Consider the following 21,378-nt stretch of genomic DNA (forward strand, 5'->3'; position numbering starts at 1 on the left):
GACACAGACAGGATTAGTACCGTACATGTCTGCTGCAGTGGAGCATCGTTCCCTTCCCACCTCCTCAGACTTTTTTAGTGCTGTCATCTCCGGAGGAAGACAGAACTGTAACAAAAGGCAGAGAGAGTGCGACGAGGGTGAAGGAGAAAAGCAGCAGGGCAAGAGGAGAGGAGGACCTCATTAGTGAAAGAGTTTAAGTGGAATGATGAGAAGAAGCTGGAGGGAAGGACAACATGAGATAAGACAGGGTGAAGAGAGAGATGAGATAGAACAGGAGAAGTGTCACTTTTAACATTCTGGGAATATCATCCAAAACTTAATCCTGGTGTAGGATGCATGCAGATGAAACCTAAAATAACATCATTTTGTCAATCATTCAACTCATTAATTTACCACACATTAAAACAAAGTATTAGCTAAACTGTAAAAATTGCCGTGTTCTTCACTGTGTGACTTTACAGTCAGGTTCTAAATGTTTTATCGTGGGTCTGAAAATGTCCTGAGCAGTATATCTTCTCGCACACACTTGCACACACTTGCACACACACAGACAAACTGGTTTATATGACATGAGGGGACATTACACTGAGTTATACTCATTTCCTGGAGAGTTATTCTAACCTTAACTGTAAGTATTACTGGCCTAATCCTGACACTAACCTTATCCTAACCAAACATGTAATAATTAACACTATGGGAACTTGCCTTTTGTCCCCCCCACACACACACACACACACACACCTGGTCCCTTGAGAGTCTGCTGCCTGAAGACTTCCTGAAAATGCACTGCGATTATCCTCCCATGGGCCTTTGGAAGCATGGTGATCTGATTTTCTCAGCTTACTCCCACCTTGTGTCACTTTAACACACTCACACACACACACACACACGCACACGCACCAACACATCGATGGACAAATAGGATGAAAGGAGCATCAACATCCCTCTTGCCGTCAAGTGTGTGTGTGTGTGTGTGCGTGCGCAGTGACTCGGTGCTGCAGGCCGTCTCAGGCTGTGCGAATCAATCACGATTCTTTTTATTTAATAATGTTTCGAGGAATGTTGTGACTGTGACTGCGCGTTCAGGTTTGTATCTACGTCTCGATCTTTCACTCATCCACTTAAACATTCTATACAGTCTGTACATTTATAAAGACCCTCTTTCGCAGATTAGTTTTCTACTTTCTTAGAAAACACCATCACGTCTGCCACGTGCTGCAATAACACTGCTCCTGCTGTATGCCTGAGGGGCTTGTTTACCAGATACAGATGTAACTGTCATCAAAATCCCACGTCCTCACACTCGTGCTTCCCTGCTGCTTCGGCTGCTGCTGTGTGTGTTTATGCGTCAGATTTGTGCTGCCGGTGAGCTTCAGTGCAGTGATGCTCCTCAGGATCCCTCGTGTTCTCTCTTCCAGTGTGATTGAAAGGCTTGACGTGCAGTTTTAACGTCATTATGACTGTTACGTCTCGAGTCATTCCAGGCCATGGGCAGATCAGATGAGATCAGAAGGAGCATAACGACCATAATTTGACAATTAAGAGTTGGCTTTTGTTAATGTATTGAATTATTTCCCTGTTGTACCACCAGTATCAGTGAGTTAAGAACTCTTTCAGTGAATAGGTGATTGGATGTATTCTGAATTCATACGTACTCCATAGTTTCCATATACATATACATACGTCTCCAAAAGAAAGTGTTGCTTGTAATAATGTATGTTTCACTGCTGTGCTCCTGTAACTTTTAAATAAAACCAAAACTGGAGCAGTGCAGGTCAATCTGTGGAGAGTGATGTCCCAGGTGACAGCATCAAAAGGTTATGTGTCAGGACCAAGTTGTGGTTACCATGGCAACAACTGGTGCAGTTTAGGGTTTAAATTTGAATGCAGTTATTTTAGCACTTGTATCCTCAACAATGTGCCTGCCAAGTTTTCATACTGTAGTGTGATCCCCACAGGTCCCAGCCTTATGTCGTAAATAACATTTGTCAACACATTTAAATTGTAATGCCTTATTGTGCCGTTCACTGTTCTGTTATACACTCACTTCAGTGTGTTTGATCGTTTAAGAAATAGACATACATTGACAAAAACAGGAGGAGTGGCTGAGGAAAGAGAAAATGGAGAGGATTTGAGCTGAGGGTTGTTGTGGATCCTGAAGCATTGAGGATTTGTTTTTTGTTTTTTTTCTCTCCCTGCAGAACAATCCCCTCCCTCATTCGTCTCCTGCTCTCACAAACACTTGAAACAGTCTCTCCGGCACACATTCCCACAGTTACAGTCACAGCTTCACTGACGCAAAGCTGCTTAATCGCAGAGTGATGAGGGTGAATTGGCTTATGTAGTGGAGGGAGGGAGAGAAGACATAATGGTGTCAATCTGTCTGCTTCACACAAGAACATCTCTCCAACACCAGACTCGCTTCTGAAAGTGGTTGTTGTCAATTTCTGTGGCTTTCACCTGTTTCTACTCGCAGGTTGTTTTGTAGTTATTGGTTTGTCCTTCATCAGTTCTTGGCACGCTCTTCTGGACATCATGTTTTGGATATACCGGTTTGTTGTTGGCATCTGTGCAGCCTCAGCAAATCTCTATTCAGCTAAATTAGACTTCCCTTAACCAAACGGTGACACCGTTGGTCAACCTGTACCTGACAAGGGCTTTCTTTGGCCTTGTGAATTATTTGAGTTGTCTCCCAGAGGTCGAAGGTTGCGTGACGTTGGACTCTAGAGACTGCTGCTCATGCCTAACTCGAGTGTCAGCTACGTAATTGTGGTCATTGAGCTCTGTCTTTCAACTAAGTTTTCTTTGCAGTCACTCCCCGAGTTGCCGTCAATTTTGAACACTTTTTGCAGTGCTCACATAGTTGTTTTGGAATCAGTGTTGTTTCCAGAGAATGGCCTGTTCGTATGAAGGAACTGTGATAGAAAGAGAGAGAAAAGTTGAAGTGTCTAGTAATGATGAGATGGGAGGAAAGAGATGGAAAAGGAGAAAAGTGGCAGTTAGCAAGGTGAGGAGAGGACAGGAGGGAGTGTGCAGCTTAGTAAAAGCTGTTCTCATCCTTTAAATGGAGGGTGTGATGGTGATACTCTAATAGGATACAGAACGGTTAGATAAAGAGATCGGCTCTTGCTTTCTCCCCGGGAGCATTCCAGTCTGCCATCAGGTCCCCCATGCAGGTCAAATAAAAGCTCTGCTTTATTCAGAGCCCTTCTCATCAGCAGGGATGACTCTGGTTCTCTGCCAAGCTACCTAGCACCTGACAGAAGGATAGTGTAGTGTTGGGGGGGGATACGCTGTAGATCCAACAAAGAGGAGTAATATCGGTGAATCTTCAGCTCAATTATCTTCTTTCAGATTTGAGATATCTCCTATGTTTATTTCTGCCAACAAAACTAAGGCTAAACACTCCAAAAGCCTTGACGCATAAATACCTTGACGAACCTTTCTGCTGTTTTATCTCATCTTTTCATCATAATAATTGTGGAAGCTTTGCAACCAGCACTAAACATACAAGACACAAATGAGTTAAATTGCGTTCACAAACTGCAGTTTTGACGTGGCTGAGACGTTGTAAAACCCTTTAAATTAATGAGAGCATAGTGTACGGCCGCGCCTCTGACCGCGTCGCTGACTTCAAAAGAAAAGTGTTAAATCGTCTCGAGTCACCACCGTCTTAATTAAATCGACTGCACACATGCTGTGCCACCTTTTTACACTTTTGAGACCGTCATTCTTGTCTGTGCGAGCAGCTTATTGTGGACCATAATGGCTTTTTAATGTTTGGCATCTTCAAGTGGTTGTATTAATTATGACCTAAGCAAAGAAGGGAGACAGGTGATGTGGTATAAAGAGCAACAAATTATACATTACGAGAAGGCCGGGGCTGAACGGGCCTGACAAAATATAGGATACCGACGCAGGAACTGCTGCATGTTTCCTGTGTGAAACCAATAATCATTGTTGTTTCTTTCATCCCTGACCTTTTCACAACGTGTTTATTATCACACCCAAGGTGATGAATCTACAGTGTGCCTGGCATAGATATGCTGTTATAGGGCATATTCACAGGTAATGAAAAACAACCTGTGTGCGGTCATTTAGATTGTAGGACTCATTAAAATCATAAAGCGGGTGTCTATAGCGGCAGTTAACGGCGTCTTCTACATGCAGTTTTTCTTGTTAATTGAAATTTCTGCTGCCCATTGGCCATGTTTTTATCCTCTTGCCTGAAGCGTGATTTAGCTTCTGGGCTTTTTTTTTTTTTTCTAAAAATAACACCGGTTGCTCTTAACGTCCATGAAGAAAACAGACGCGTAGACAATTATTGTTCGAGCTTATCCTCAACCATTAGTTTTGGCAGCAACACAAAAGCAGCCCACTGTGGTCGACATCAGCAAATAACCTGGTGAGCAGACGGGTAAACAGTTAGCATTCATGTGTCATAGACAGACAGGTGCATGCTGCAGAACAAAGAGGAGGAGAAAGTGCCTGGAAAAACTATCAATGGGAGGAAAAAATGGAGCAAGAAGACGCAAGACTTGTATAATGGGTGGGAAAATGTATTCATTGGTGAATTGACTGTTGAAAGCAAGAGGGGACGGTCGGGTAGGGAGGGAGAACAGGGATGGTCATGAGGAGTTGGGTGCTAAGTAATGTATACTGCCAGTTTTCATTGTGTCTACGACTGAAACTGCTCCACAGAAGCAAGGAAGCTGTAATAGGATAACGATTTATCTGCAGAATCAGAGGGAAAGAGGCAAAGTATATATGGCAGAAGAGATGGGGGGGGACATGCATGAACACAGTCAGGAATCAGTTAGTCGTTGTGTAACCAGGTTTTAACACTCCGCTGATTACTGATATTGGGTTTGCCACTTCACTACTCTGTTGTAACTTCAGAACGGCGAGTCTGTCGCTCTCGCTGCCGTATAAAAGCCTTTAATGCCTTTTTTATGTACAAGGCTGCATGTTTCATTTGCATCAGAGGCAACATTTGTGACGAGGGTTTGAAATACGACTTCACTGCGTTGTCTAAGCAGAATAGACGGTGTTTGCTGCGAAGAGAAGACGGCTTAATGTTTGAAGTTGATGAAGGACAGTGCACTCAAATGCTGTGCGACTTGGAAAGCGGAGGAGATGCTCTTCATGTTTCCCAGAGGGAATGGAGGGGTCACAGTTGATGTACACGCTGCTGTCAGCACCGGGGTTGGTCGTGTCCACAAACGTGGTGGATTTTATTCCCACCATGATGTATCTTATCAGACAGGACAACAACAAACCTCGCAGCTGCATGCTGCGGCAGCAGGTGGGATGTTTCCTCAACAACAAGCAGCGAAGGCCATCTAATACAGCCCGTGATTTCCAGCACACACCCCGGACTTTAAGAAACAAAAACAACAACCGATTTATAGATTATCGGCTGTTAATGGCACCGTGAGTGTTCACTGTGTTGTGGTACATAGTCCTTCATAGCCTGTGAGACTTATTGCATGCAGAGACATGGTTGCATGTGTAGTGTCGAGCCGCCAGACATCTAGAAGGGAGAATAGACGTGCACATGGCCTATCAAACACTGTGGTCCGTGTGCAGAAAGTCTTAGCATTTCAAGCTGTCAGTTTTTATTTGTTTTTTTTTCCTTTTTATCCGTCTTTTTCCTCTGTTTGTCATACATTGTGCAGCATTCTTACTGAGGACACTCTTATGGCGAGGTTTCAAGCACGCTGAGTAGGTACTACTGCCACTGATTGGTCAGAGGGCCGTCCCAGGAAGAGACGTCCGACACAGAAACCAAACAATGCCGAACTGTAGATCAAGTAAAACTAACCTCCAACAACTACCAGGGAAATGTGCTGTGCCGAGGCGAGACAAAAAATATTAGTATTAATACCCCCCGAAAAGCCCTTTAAAGTTCTGTGGACCAGACAAAATGTCCTCGCTCCCTGTTGCTTATATACCATTTTTTTGGTCCTCACAAAGATACACATTCAAGAATAGACTCGACAGGTAGATTACTCTTTGCAACCCAACCACAGAGCCAACAAGTTCATTGCAGGTACATGTTCCAAATAAGCCACATGATGCAGGCATAAAAAAAAACCCTCAGGAAAAGTTAAAAGTAAGAGGAGAGACGGAAGGAGAGAGAAAGTATTTACCCTTTGGCTGAGTTGGCTATAAATATGTGACTCATTATATCTTTGATTTGCAAATTAGGGTGACTGTTTTCCCCAACCGTATCCCATCTTCCTTTCCTTCCCTCCTTCCTTTCCTTCTTTGTGAGTGTACATGTGTACATCATGTGTATTCGTGTCTACAATAATATCGCTGCAGTCAACGGGGGAGTAATGAGAAGAGAAAAGCTTCCTAAACACATCACAGTCTTATCTACAGTATTATCTGGCGCAGCCAATCATCACGCTGATCATATCAACAAAATGCACAGACAGAGAGGGGGTGGGTGCAATGAGTGGGAGAAAGGAATAAAGGAACAAAGTAGAGGAATGAGGCTGAAGAAAATGAAAGATAAAAGGAGAGACAAGTGAATGAGGAGGAGAGGGTTTTTCAGGACTAAAATTGCACATCTATCATGTGTGTGTGTGACGCAATTATTAAGTGACGTAAAGAGCTGAAGTGTTGCTCAACAAGAGCAGCCAGTCTTGCTGTACAAATTTGTTTGTGACCCAGTTGAGTCTTTTTGCCTCTGTTGTGTGAGCACTAACGCACAGATGCTCCTCCTCACTCACGACTCAAGTCAAATATTATTACTGCTCGCACAGAAAGGCTGCACGAGGGCGACCCTGATCCTCTAAGATGTTTGTCAGCCTCTAACCAGCGTCAAAGATGACTCATTTTTGTTTTTCTGTCACTGCTCAGTACGTGACCGTTTGCTATACAATTAAGTAAATCGTTGCTTCTTTTATTCTGCATTCATCCATGTCTCTTGTGCAGATCAACAGGCGACATGCATCCCCACACTGACAAGCCATTTGAGTAGCTCTAATGGACAAATGTGTAGTTATACGTGCTCTGAGTTGCAAGGATATAGCTGACAAATACATGCGTTTCAATGGAGAAATGTCAAGAGACTGACAAACTGAACAAAATCTCCCTATCGTCCTCAGACACTCAGCTAACTGAGCATCAAAGTTCACCAAAGGACCAGGTGTTTCCTCTGCTCTGTGTACAGAACCACTGCAACTAATACATTATGAATGAATCTGACCCTTTGGATTTTTGTTGATTTTTATCCACACTCTATACACAGTGCTGAACACATTTATTAGACCACCATAGCTGCACTAAATTAACAGCATTGGTAATTTTTTTTTTTTAATGTTTCTGTAATGGTTAATACACCAATATGCAGAAGCCCTTTAACCAAATATTTGTAATGCTAAAATGTAATTATTATTTTCTAATGTATTGTTTTACAAAAAAACAAAGTTATATAGTGATAGTTATTTACTAATGTGCTATAACATACATTTTAGTTTGTGTAATGTTATGCTTGATTAATTTCTGACCTCTGAGAGAAGAAGCCCAGTGAGCTCAAATTTGGGTATAAAAAGGTGAATTCAGTTTATTTGCCAAATAAATAACAATAATATATTTGTTGGTGTAAATGTGAGAATGAATGGTTGTTTTTCTCTGTATTTTGACCCTGTGGTGGACTGACGATGTGTCCAGGATGTACCCCACCTTTTACCCTATGTCAGCTGGGATTGGCTCCAGCGACCCTAAAACCTTTGGATGATAAAGCAGTAGACAGTGAATGAATGAATGAATGAATGAATGAATGAAGTAATGTTGGTGTCATCTCCTCAAACCACCTTTTATGAGTTGAAATACTTACTTTTTCCTTTCTTATGGTATTTCAACGTTTCTCTTGTTGTGCCCTCTTCTCGAATCTTTTCCACTCCACGTTTTGTTCATCTCTTTCTCTCTCTCTCTCTCTCTCTCTCTCTGTCTCTCTCTCTCTCCTCTCTCTCTCTCTCTCTCCCTCTCTCTCTCTCTCTCTCTCTCTCTCTCTCTCTCATATCACTCTTGTGCCCGAAATGTTAAGTGACCCATCTGTGATACCAAAAGGTACATTAGGCATTAGGGAGTTCCCCTCCAGCGCGCATGTGTGTGTGTGCGCGTGTGCTTGTGTGTGTGTGTAAATTTGTGCATCTGTGCATGTAGTTAACAGACATCGTCCGATGGATTCCTCCCAGCACTTCTGTGGCCAATGAAATGCAGCCAATTGCTCTGCAGGCCTCGCTGGCAGCCAATCAAAAAAGAAATTGGGGGAAAAGCTTAGTTATGACGACCGGGTTTGAAGCTCAGCACTTACAGAATAATTCACTTTGTTAATGTCTGCATGTGTATAAGCACATGAAACAACTGATGTCTTTTTCTCTCCTCGTTCCTGGTTCCTTATTGTTATATATTATTAATGATGAATTTATGAAGGTGAATGTGAGCAGATTGTTGCTGGACAGTGTAGCTTTACAGCAGTTAAAATATACTACATGCCTTTTTTTTGTTAGGATTTAAATTATTATTATTTAACAAAATATCTGTCTGGCTGGATTTGTGATCTAAAAATTCAGTTTTTTCTCTAAAAAAAATATTTTTTACTAGTAAAGGGTGTCTTAAAATGTGATGGTATAAAAGCCAACACAATAAGTATAAAAAATAAATACAACACATTGCATTATTGTATCATGTGCTTTAAATTCATACATGAATTGTGCTCATATAAACTGACTCCGCTCGGAATTTTAGATAAATGTTTGTATTTCGCAGCTATTTAGATGTCAAGTTTGTCTCCGATGGCTTCTTAGACAAACTAACCCACACACATACATTACCCCCGTCTCTGTCTCTGCAAAAGGTTCCGACCGCTCTGAAAAAACTACATTTCAGACAAACAGTGACGCATTTAACAGTTGACGGAGACGTGAAGAAACAGCTACAAGTCTTTTTGTTGCCCCGTTTGTATTTAGGCCAATAGAATGTGTCTCGAAACACACGATAGATGGAAACCGTGTGTTCATCAAAGAAGTCTTTAACATGCAACTCCATTAAAGTCATTTATTTTTGTGCTTCAGTCAACGTTGGTCAGAACCAGATTAGTTGGTATTTTATACTAAGTCATGCTTAACACATACTGATTCAAGCACATAACACAAAGACAGCAGATTGATGAAAATGATTCTTCTATGAAGTGAGCTTCATTAATATGTCCACATATCTTCTGTTTTCTCTTTTTATTTTATTCTTTAATACATCTGTATATCATTTGTTTTTCCAGCAGTCTTTTCAGTCCCCCCTCTCCACCTCTTTATCTTCTTTATCCTTCTTCTTTTTTGCTTGCACTTGCCCGCCTTCTCCTCATCTATCTTCCCACCGCTCAGTCCATCCATCCCTCGCGCCTGCCCTACTTTGTTTCATCCTCTTCAAAGTGGGTCTCTTGTTGTCAATGTCTGTCCGTCGGTGGCAGTGGTGATGAATCACTGATACTGCCAGTGTAGTTAGTGAAGACCGTAACCGCTGACTGATGCATCTCTTTGGGGGAAACTATCAGCACATTATGCAGTATTGATTTGCCCTCTCGTACTTGTATGTCAGAGTTAGAGAAGTGGGTAATATGATGGGATTTGCTGTGTCTTTTGTGCTGTATGTGTTATCTTATGGTGTCAGTCGGACGCTAAACTGGAAAAATTGTTTACTGTAGTTGACAAAAAAAAATCCAACGTTTATAACTTTTTTTACCGATTTATTTTAAATTCATATGAACTGTAGTGCTTTAAGGTTTGTGTTTAGAGAAATACGATGGCAATAATTGCTGGGTTCAGGGTGAGGTAAATGTGTTTTGCACCTCCAGTTATTATTAGTAATTGCAGGAAGTCGAGGGGCGACGGTTCACTGAATAGATAAATAACTGAAAAGAATTTATCCTCTTAATCCCCTTCCAAAAAGAATAAAAAAGAAGTAGATTTTCCAAAAAGAAGTGTTTATAGTTAAGTAATGGATATGATTAATGCAAGATGCTGTTGGATTGTTTCAGAAATAATTATTAGTATACTAATCATATACTAACAATGATTTGATTGCTGGCACGCCGGGTCAAAGATGGCAGACTCAAAAGTCTTCATGCATATCTGTGAAAAACTTGTATTTAACTTCTCGACAGCTCAAGCTAAATTTAAATGTGCGCAGGATACTTTTTTGAGTCTGACTGTGCAGTTATGTCAATGACATGCCGGAGTGGATTCGGATTACATTAAATCCTGTTTGTGTGACCTAAAGTGACAGTAAACACACATATCCAGGGCAATAATGAGTAAACTGTTTCCATCGAGGGAATTACAGATTTCTACAGATTAAAGTGACACACAGTTTATGAGGTTGGTGTTGTTTTGTGATCAGAAACAGAATTAAACTACAGGTGAAAAAGTCATGTAGACTTTTGTTTTGGAACAAATGCTTGACATCAGTTCACACAATCTGAACTATTTTCACTGAACTGCAGTCATATTGTTAGCGTAGTCATTTTTCTTTCGTTCTTTTACCCAATGTTTGCTTTTTCTCTTTGTGTTCTACTTGTAACGTAAAGACTAATCTCCTGTATGATGTAGAAACTTAAACCATATAACTCTGATCATGTCCCTGAAAACACGACATCAAGATCACTGTGAATAATGACATTGTGATGGATGATGTCGTTGGTTTGAGGCCATAGTTTACTATCATCTGCCGTGTACTAGTGCAGTAGCTGTTCCACGTGTGCCACCTATATCTCCTGCATTTCTTATTCAAACAATGTGAAAGTTGCACTGCACACACTGGTGCTCTTCAAGTTTGAAGCCTGTCAAGATTGAATTCTGTCAAGTGACCCGTTTGACAGTTATGTGAGGGACAGGGACAGACGAGACGGCAAAACTCATCAGCATCAACCGTGCGGTTCAACTTTCCCTGCTTTAAATAGCTTACATGCTGGTGACTTATTAATATATGTGTGACAGGCCTAAATTAAACTTGCCTGTTGTTTGTATTTGTCAAAGATCGTTTTTATAAGAAATTACAACCAATCTACTGAACAAACATGTATAGACTGAGTGTTTCTGCCATTCTTGAAGTGAGATATCGTAGCTTTTCACTTCATGTCACCGTCAATGACGGCATTGTTCAAAATTAGCTTTGGTGTCACGGTAACTTTGGTGTCAATTGTCTCATTGGTGTTGCATCAATAAATTAAGAACCACAACTCTGTGTTTGGCTCAGATTTTAGCAGATATTTAACATGAAAAGAAAACTTGGACGTGACACATAATGTATGAGAGTTAGTAATACATATACCTTTGTAATGTTACAGGGACACAGGAATGATGGCGTGTGTTGTGTGTGTGAGCCTGGCTGTCTGGGTTTTGGCTGGTGTTTATTCAGCAACGTAATGATTGTCCCAGCCTAATTTCTCATGTCCCACTGCCACTCATGCTTGCTCACACGGGCTCACTCTGTGTTCTGGGCGTTTCTTTACGACATAAATGCAGGTCAGGTGTTTTGTGTTGAGTAAATCTGGCCTTTGAGGCCTTTGATTTCCTTGTGTTTTTTTTTTGTCCTGGGCAGTGGGTGTTCTTGTTTTCTGTTTGAGTGGAGGTTAATATTATGTTGTTTGTCTTTGGAATAAACTCAGCATGGTGCACACACACACACACATTTAAAAATCCCTTTCATTTTGAGCCGAGTGTATATGGTTTAATTGTGCCTTGATGTTTGACTCGCTGTGTTTGTGCGCCTCTTTTCCTGTGCGCTATCGAACAAACAGTTGCTTAGATTAGGTTCACGATTTCATCTCTCTATATCCTGTTACCTTTCACTGAACGATCTTATCTTAAGAGCGTCAATTCCGTAAAACCTTGCACATGAAGTGCCTCCATACGGGATTAATTCACTACATGTTCCAACATGTAATCCGGACAGAGAGGTTTCATGTTGAAATAATGCTTATGTATTCAATAAAAGGATGAGGCTGTGCAGCAACATCTAATTCAAATGTTCTATTATGATTACTTCCTCATCCAGTGGGATTGATCCATGAGAGGTTCGACAGATCATCACTGAGGAAGTCTGAAGAGATAATCGACAGTTACAAAAACAATGAAAGATATAATGATAATGATAATGATAATTATGAATAATAAAGATATATATATAGAATTAGGGAACCCTGATAGGCAGGAAAGCTGAGATGGTTCTGGCTGTATTGACAGTGATGTTCATTTTCATAATAAAGACTGTGTGATGACAAGGCTCTGTGCATGTGACGGGTGTGACATGTACATCATGTGGACATGTGGTGTGGGCAGCCAGAATAAGCCGAGGAGGGAGAGTGAAGCAATCAGATAATGTCATTTAAAGAGAACTAACAACTTCACCTTTTGGTGACCCCTTCAAATGAAAAAGCAATTTGTCACTGGTTGTGACCGTTTAACTACAGGCTGGATTTGACTTCATGCTTAAAACAAAGGGGACAAAGAGAAATGAGGCATGACTTTGTGAAGATGAAATCTCTTGACCCCTCAGGTTTATTGTCTCCTCCCTTGTGGGGTCCTGACCCTTAGGTTGGGGACCTAATTTGTCAAATTTGAATATCAGTTTGACTAGCTAGTTAAGTTTTTTTTCATTTTATCGTTATGATTTTCTTTCGAGATAAGTTGTTAGTTATTCTCTCAGCGCTGATAACAGCTGTTCCTCTTAGGTGTAAGGTTAAGTCCCAGAGGTATGTAGCAGAATATTGGCCTTATTAGAAGAGATAGCGAGTGGGTGGGAGAGGGCAAGATGGATAGAGGGAGGCGGGAAAAGACAGAGCCCCTGGACAGAGAGTTAACGAAAAGAAAGGAAGACACTGAGAGAAAGATGCTGGACTTATTAGAGAAGAGAGCGAGTGGGAGAAGAGGGCAAACGCAGGGAGACAATGAGAGGGGGAGAGAGAGGGATGATGTTATTTTGTCAGTGTTTCCCCGTGGGGGCTCGGCTGCTTGTTAAAAAGTCCTGACAGTGGAAACACACACTTACTCACATGAACATAGACAGTGCTCCTCATAAACTTAGGTCTCCTCCTGCCTTTCTATGTGTTCTCTGAAATGCACGACGTTAATGCCAAAAATATTCTTCAATGACGTCAAGTGCTGCCTTCTTTGATAACCATTGTTTGTGTGTGTGTTTGTCACTGTGTGTGTGTGTCGTCAACAGTTACCCTATAATTATCCAACACAAACAAAGGATATATGCTCTCCTCTCTGTTCACACCGAGCAGTTTAATGACTTTAATGTTTAATGACACTTCAAAAACAGACACTCATATTCACAAATTTGCCATAAGAGGTTTTTCGAGTCTGTAACATAGTTAAAAACAAATAAGCCTCACACTTTGATTACACTCTGACAGAACAATTTATAGAGGCGTAAGTAAAAGACAATGCTGAAGTAACGTTGTTTGTGTGAAGATGTTTTTTTGTGGTCATTTGCAATTAAAGAAAAAAGGAAAAAATCTTCACATTTCCATATATTTTCTTTTGTCTTTGTCTCCTGTGCGGGTCATGGGGAGAGCTGGAGCTAAATGTAAGTGGCAGTGGGCAACAGACAGACAGGCAGTTTGCCAGCCTATCAAATAGGACTGAAACAGTTTCTCGATGATTAATCGGTTTGAGTGTTTTTCTCAATTTTCAGCTTCTTAAATGTGAATATTTTCTGGTTTCATTGCTCCATATAACAACGAAATCATTCAAACTGAACCAGTTAGCTTTGTGGACAAAACAAGACATTTGAGAACATCATTTCCAGGTTTGGGTAATACTGTGCCAATCAATTTATTGAGATATTAATTGACAGATTAAGGAATTATGAATCGTTAGTTGCAGCCCTACTGTCAAAGGGCCAATATTCAGAGACAAAGAAGCGTTCACACTTATATTCACACGTTTGTGTATTTGAGGGAAGAGCACAGACGAGGAGACATGAGGACAGCTTGCAAACTCCACGCAGAAAGGCTCAGGTAGAAGTGGGATTCCACTGAGGACCTTCTCGTTATATGGCACCAGTGTTAGAATCACTGCATCACTGCCACCCGTCTACATATTTGGATCATGTCAGTTCCATACAGATATAGCACGGAGTAAGTTTGTACATATTACATTGTGTTTGTAATGCACAAAATGTAATGCAAGATGAAAAAAATGCTCAAAAGTAGAAGAAAAAGTGTGCTTAACCTATGCTACTAAATTCATCCTGGCTTGGTGTGTTGCACAAGCGTCAAGCCAGGATGAGAAGGCGCAGCTTGGTCAAGCCAGGTGTAACTTATCCCGGTAAGTGCACATTCTGGGCTCGCTGCAGTAGAGCCTGCGCTCGATCACAGATTTACTGATGCAGAAAGACGTGTGTCGCCAAGCGAGCAACAGCTTATAATGGAAAATGATGAAGAGTTCAAACACTTGATACGTAAAAAAGGCAATACAGTCACTTACAGAGCTCATCTGAGCAAAATAACTGGTTTTATACCATAAACTGAAAGATTTCATGAAACAAAACAGAGGTATCCTGAATGTTTTCATCTCTTTGCTGTGTGATGTTTAATTTTGGATGCCCTCACCAGATAATCAATGCGTCTCATGCCGGTATTTGAGAGGAAATGCTCTCGTCTCGTATCAGAGCTTCATCATTTTGAACATCGTTGTGACAGAAACACAGATGACATGTAACAGAGTATTTGATATCATTGTCCTCGTCGCTGAACATCTCCACAACCTCAGCTGTTTCTAATCATCTCAACAGCAAAACAACGTTTTGAACAAATTCAAACATCAGTCGTCATTAAATCCATAATCTGACTGTCAGAATTAAAATAGTAATTGCGTAATATTTGAATGCAGGTTAATAAAACTGAGGAAAAAAACATGCTTATTTCTGACTGCAGGATTAACAAATCCTCGTTGTTTAAGCCTGGCCTGGACCAGGCTAAAAGCACAGGATAAATCGCCATGGTAACTTATGCGCCACTGGTTTTGTGCAACTGACTTGAGGCTAAATTCAGCCGTGATAATTGACATAGTCCGGCCTAATCCCTTATCTTAGTTTGGTGCAACAGGCCCCTGGTCATTGTGACTTAAATCCTGTTGGTTTTTCCACTGAGCACAGGTGTGAGATAAAGTCTTCTTCAGTGTGATGTTAAGTAGAGGTCGACTAAGAGATATGACTGTTGCTGATGCTCATCTTTTAGAAATCAGTGGGTTTGCCCGTGGCAATGAAAGATGCCAATTTATTTTGTTTGGCTGTTCTTTCAGCATTTGATAAAATATAACAGTTTAATAAAAACAAATAATCCACAAATTGATAAACATTTGTATATGTATATATATATGTATACTTCTTCAGATGGAGAGAAAGTCTTCTTCTTATAAATGCAGCAGAAAGACGTCTGCCTCTGTGCACATGCACATCTGTCTGTTGATGTTGCCGTTAATGTGTTTTGATTGTTTGATTGATCTCACTGCAGTGAGCTGATTGCAAAGATGGTTTAATGATTTTAATGCAGTTTTGCAATTATTGAATTAAGCAATTTGAAGAGCACCCCCACACACACACACACACACACACACACACACTGTGATGCTGCTGCCTGCAGACCCTCATTCGTTATTCTTTATTCATCACAATGTTCATTGGTTTCAGGTCAAGTGGAAAGTTATATCATCACGATCTTAAGATGGACATGATGTTATAATATTACACATCTATGTCACTAGACACCTTGACAAATGACTATTAAAGTAAATCATGTTCTTGAATTTATAAATCAAATTCTTTTTAAACTTAAGATTGAGTTGAACACTTAAGTCATACTCACTTTCATCAGCGCTCTAACTCATGAGCTCAGCATATTTCAGAATAACTTTCTAAATATTACTTGTGCATCTTCTCTTGTTGGAAATATCTCTCGATCTCGGTGCCAACCGTGGGCTGTTTTCACTTTTGCTTAATATATGTGATGTTACCACCTCCTCCTGCTGCGGAGAGTTGTCAGTTTAATGATGTCTTGCTTATTTGGCACACGGACAGAACATACCTCGGAAAAGACACAAGTATGGCTCATTTTTTTTAATTTGGTATACGTTCAGCTCTTACTTCAGCAAAGTTTCAACCTGCCTGTAAATTGGGCTGCTTGTTATTCTTTATTCTGTCTTTTAATTACACCGAGGGAGGTAGAACTTGCTCGTGCCAGACGAAAAGCTGACACGTGTTGCACATTTGGAGTTTTGTGTACATTTCCCTACACTCACCAGATCTGTTTGGCACTCGTCACTCTGTGATTGTGTCAGTGCCAAACAAGCCCACAGATATAGACCTATTTAAAAATGCTAAACCTCTACTATAGATTGTCAAAACCCCCATTTGATTCTTTACAGAATAACCGCAGTTTAATGCTAGACACACGATACAGCATGTGCGGTATATAATCTTGCCTTTTTTTTTTATACACGGGGGGAAACTTATCTTCTTGGTGATCAAAATAGGCAGAAAATATATTCATGAAGTTAAATTACATTTTTTTTTTTCCTTTCTATCAGCCACAAACCAGAATAGCACTCACCCATTCTTGATCAGGCCACGACAGACGGGGCCTTTGTCGAAAGGGTTTGTTTCATTGAGTTCTTTTATTTTTGGTTGCATCTCTGTTTTGTTTATATGGTTAATGCTGTGTGCGCTTGACATTTTGATTAGTTTCCACAGACTGCTGCTACTTTCATGCCTGTCTGCTTCTGCTGTATTTAGTAACTGGCCACCAAGGAATTTTTGTCATTTCACTGTTTCTCCTCCAGTGGACACTGTGGAGCCATCACACTCGGCACATAACAGAGTATCTTTGGCAGACAGAAGTGATATGTAGATGAATATGATGCACTGTATGACAAATATAAGCAGGTTTTATTATTTGTGTGTGTGTGTGTGTGTGTGTCATCAGACCAGACAGTACATGATGTTATCAGCAGCAGAGGATATGAGGATTGCTATTTATAACTCCCCTCTATCTCAACTTAGACACATTGTCCTGCCCCTGTGCGTGCGTGTGTGTGTGTGTGTGCCCGTGCGTGCGTTGTACGCAACGGAGTGCGAAATTTGGAAGACTGTGAACATGAGAGACAGTGCTAGAGGGAAAGAGATGTGAATGAGAGACTTTGTTTGTATGTGTGGGTGCCGCGAGCTCAAGGTGTGAGTGGAAAGCAGAGACATGTCACACTTGACAAGGGTGAAATGAGAGGATATGACTGGCTGTTTTCTGATGTCACGGATTGTGAGTCGTCCCAATTAGAAACAATCACACACTGCTTCGTCGCCGTCAGTTGCGTCTTCACTAAAACATCACTACACGTTGCTTCTCTCTCTGTCCCGTGTCCGTATTCCCTCTGTCTCAGTGTAATGTCTCTAAAGGAACCTTACTTGGGATAATTACAGATAGTTGTTACGGTTGCAAGCATGCATGTACATTCTTTTTATGTTTCTGCTCTTATTTTACAATTTATTTACCATATCCATTCTTTGTAATGACTCATTCCCATCTTTTAGGACTCAAAGACGTTCCAAAAACAACTGGCTATGACTGAAACAAACACTCCCTTTGCTACATTTTTGCTTGAGTTTTTGCAAGAAGAGAATCAAGAATTCAGATGATGAGAACAAGAAAGGAGGTTGCGGTAGTACAGTAGGATGTTTTATTCAGTGCTTTGTTGTCAGCGTCTTAAGAGATTAAGAGATGGCACCTCTGTTGTAGTCAATTGTGCAATAGAGGCGTCTCTTGTCAGGGAATTATAGGTTAGAACAACCTACACTACGCAGCTTTGAGAAAATAAACTGAAGTCTGACTTCCATTTTCTCATTTTCTCTTTTTAAGAGTCGTTGCAGTGTTCATGCGGCCCGGCCTAAATCAAATCTCCTAAGCCCAGTCCAGTTTGATATGATGAGATGCAGTGAAAATAAAGAGACATGGAATGGCCTGAAGGAATGAGCACAGACAAACACCCACTATCATTTGAGATGAGAAAAGAGCCAATATTTTTGGTAAAGGGATAGTTTCCTGTTTTGGTCTGTGATGGAATATGGTGTCCTCCCTGGTAAAGCCTGGAACTTGAGGTGGATGCACACTCTTACACGCTAAATACGAGCAAAATATGACTTTTCCGTTCTTTTGAGATCATTTACTTTTGACATATTAATTGTGCATCCATGGAAAAGCACATCCAGTAACTAGCTTTACTGTGGTTTACTTGTGGTTCATTGGGGAATGTGTGTGTGTCCCGGTGTACATGAGAATCAGCGATGAATCATCACTAATGAGGTGATACTTGATGATGAAATTATTTCCCATGTCTTTATGGATGAGTAGTTCAAAATTACTCAGATCTGCCACAACAGTACCACCTGTTTTAATTTTTTGAACTAGATTGGTTTGGTTGTTTGGTGGTGACATTTAATGGCATTTGGCATCCATAATGTTGCTTTACCACCTTCCAAAGGCAATGAGGTAAAGGAGCATATTTATCTTAAGCAGTATACAGTTTAGAGCAGTGGTGGTGTGCTCTCTTTGGCCTCGTGCTGGTCACAGTCCTCTGTATATTGGAGCAAACGTGGGATTCTCAGCTGCTGCAGTGACGAGGACAGGAAGTGACATGTCTTATAGCATGGCCTGCCTACTGTCCCACCATGCTCAAGCATTGCTGCAGTTTGTTACCCATTAGAACACACACTCACACACACGGCCTCTAAGTGAGCCTCTAAAGATCACTCGAGTCAGAATATCTAACCAGCCATCCTCACATACAGATACAGTACCATTAAAGAGCACTCATGATACACACGGAAAATGATGCACACTCATTCACACACAAATAATGCAAACAGTGAAGACCCCCGCATTATTCCGAGGCTATCAGCTTAATGGAAAAGGAAATGCTAGGTCATACGTGTAGCAATGCAATTACATAAAGCACACTGATACAGTTCAAATATCATCGTCTTGGACACTCGGTCCCTGCTTTCTACTATCTATTTTCATTCTCCCAACGCCCTCTTCACTCAGTGGTTTGACATACTTTGAATTGTAGTTCCGGAAATCTGCCTATATAGTAATAGACCTGCAGAGAAATATGTAGCTGTATGTAACCAACAAAAAACACAGGAACAATTATTTAACCTAGTAATTTAAGTGGAATACTCTAATACTCTAATATAACACACAACTGCTGAAATTTCCTTGTCTTTACTGACTCATTGAATTTCAATGTAGTGTGCTTTCTGAATTATACTTTCAACCTTTGGTTTTGTGTCTCTTGGCCCTTATTTTCGTTTTCTGTCAGGTTACAACTTTACACACGCACACACACACACGCACGCACGCACGCAGAGACACATTCTCTGCGTGCGTGAGGACACAGTCACACGCCAGCCTTCAAGTCATATATCATCATATTTATAGTGTCGAGGACAAGTGATATCAAGACAATATACCATGTGTGAACTCTCAGTAATTTCAAGGTGACACATGTACAGCGAGTCATACAATACACAAAGTCAAGCTTTGTCACTCAAAGACACATTATGTGGTTTTTAATGCGTTTTTCTTCCCGCTGTTTTTGTCTCATCTCACTTCATTCAATAGCCCATGCTATAACGAGTCGTTTAAAACAAATTATCCAACACAAATGGAAATGGTTAATTTGTCCACCTGTAATAGCACTTGTCTGCTCTGTCCAAGCCAATGTCGCAGTTTGCCAGAATGAAGTGGCAAATGATTCTCAGTCAGGTTTAATGGAGTGGATATGACTAACTCTGAGTTTCCCCCAGAACCAGGCCCACAGAGTTCTGCAGCCCGCCTGTACCGCACCAATCCAATTTGGGCTTAATTGAATTGTTCTGAGCCCCTCATCCATATATTTCATCCCACAGGAAGCTTATTACTCTGGATCTGTGATATGTATGTCTCTGCGAGTGTGTCTGCCTACTTACGACTGCCAAATTGCATTGCTTTGCTGTAGATGGAGATGCTGCTGTTGGAAAAATGTGTCAATAAAAGCCAAATAACTCTCTAACTAAGTCTCTTCTTCCCCTCCCTTCATCCTTCATCCCTGTGCTCTTTTCTCAGGATGTAAAGTCGACATTCTTTCAGTTTGGCGCCTCCATCCAGCAGGAGGCTCTGCTGATGCTGAACATTATGGAGGAGTACGACTGGCACATCTTCTCCATCGTCACGTCAAAGTTCCCGGGCTACCAAGAGTTCATCAACATCCTGAAAACTACCGTGGACAACAGGTAGGATCAACTACCTGCAACTCGGCACTCTTCTCCATAGTTCCACCTTCTTTTTTTGTGAAAGCTTGGTCCTCTTGATCCCCTAAGAAAAAGAGAAAGAATCGCTATGAGTGCCAAATTTTGCAACCATCAAATATGTTTAGTTTAGTTTATTAGGATTAAGGATTAGGATTTGGAGAGAGATTTACGGATACAATAACAGACTGAAAAAGCAACGGTTATGGTGGCTGCTTTAAAGCAATACTTCACTGATTAGCATTTAGCTTTGTATTACTAGAATAGGGGTAGTATTTTTGAAAAAGTATGCATCCCAAACTCTGAGTGTTTCCCCTGAGTCGAGAAATATCTTCATTCTTTTTTTTGTTACGTGCCCACCAGTGACACTTGGTCCGAGGCTTGAAACTGCAACGCTAATTCTGCACTTTTAAGATCCACTCGTAGGGGGACGGAACCTCAACTCAGGGGAAACTGAGGTTGGGCAGAGAGTCTCCTGAGGATCAGGGCATGCATGCTGGAAGCAGTACGATCACCTATTCACTCGCTGTGGATCATCTAGACCTTTTTCCTGCTGTGTTCTCACGTGACCTCACTCAGATTAGACTATGGGATCTGTCAGGTGGATATTTGCTTTCATATATAAACCAGTCTGCACAATCTCCAGAGAATCGCTGTGATCAAAAAGGTACATTTGAGGAATAGAACTGATGTGGAAACAATGTAAACACATTAAAGTTATGTAGCCATAACAGAGGAACTCTGGAGAACACTTATCGTGGGCAGACTATCACCTTTCAAAAACAACAGTTTGCAGAAACAAAAATTGAAGACAACAGGAACTGTAGGTAGGTTTTATTAGGAGTTATATTAAGGGCATTTCTCCGTGCCAGTTTTCCTGCCCGTCTGTAATCTTCTCCATTATCACGACAAATTTCCCCAGAGAACGGTCAAGTTTGCTTTTCCAGAAGAGTTACTGAATGCAGGGTTGTTGGCCCTGTATTTGTTTCCTCCTCCACTCAAACAACAGAAAGCTTGAAA

General features: G+C 41.0%; 1 protein-coding gene across 2 annotated transcripts in view; it reads left to right on the forward strand.

The window, feature by feature from the left end:
• The window catches only part of grin2aa (glutamate receptor, ionotropic, N-methyl D-aspartate 2A, a), a 123,119-nt gene that overhangs the window by 61,086 nt on the left and 40,655 nt on the right, over nt 1–21,378 (forward strand). For both annotated transcript variants that reach the window (XM_044050742.1, XM_044050741.1), the window contains one exon: nt 20,177–20,343. In XM_044050742.1, the coding sequence (XP_043906677.1) occupies nt 20,177–20,343 (167 nt within the window). The remainder of the gene's footprint in view (nt 1–20,176; nt 20,344–21,378) is intronic.

The sequence above is a fragment of the Solea senegalensis genome, linkage group LG19, assembly GCF_019176455.1.
Source record: "Solea senegalensis isolate Sse05_10M linkage group LG19, IFAPA_SoseM_1, whole genome shotgun sequence".
NCBI lineage: Eukaryota > Metazoa > Chordata > Actinopteri > Pleuronectiformes > Soleidae > Solea > Solea senegalensis.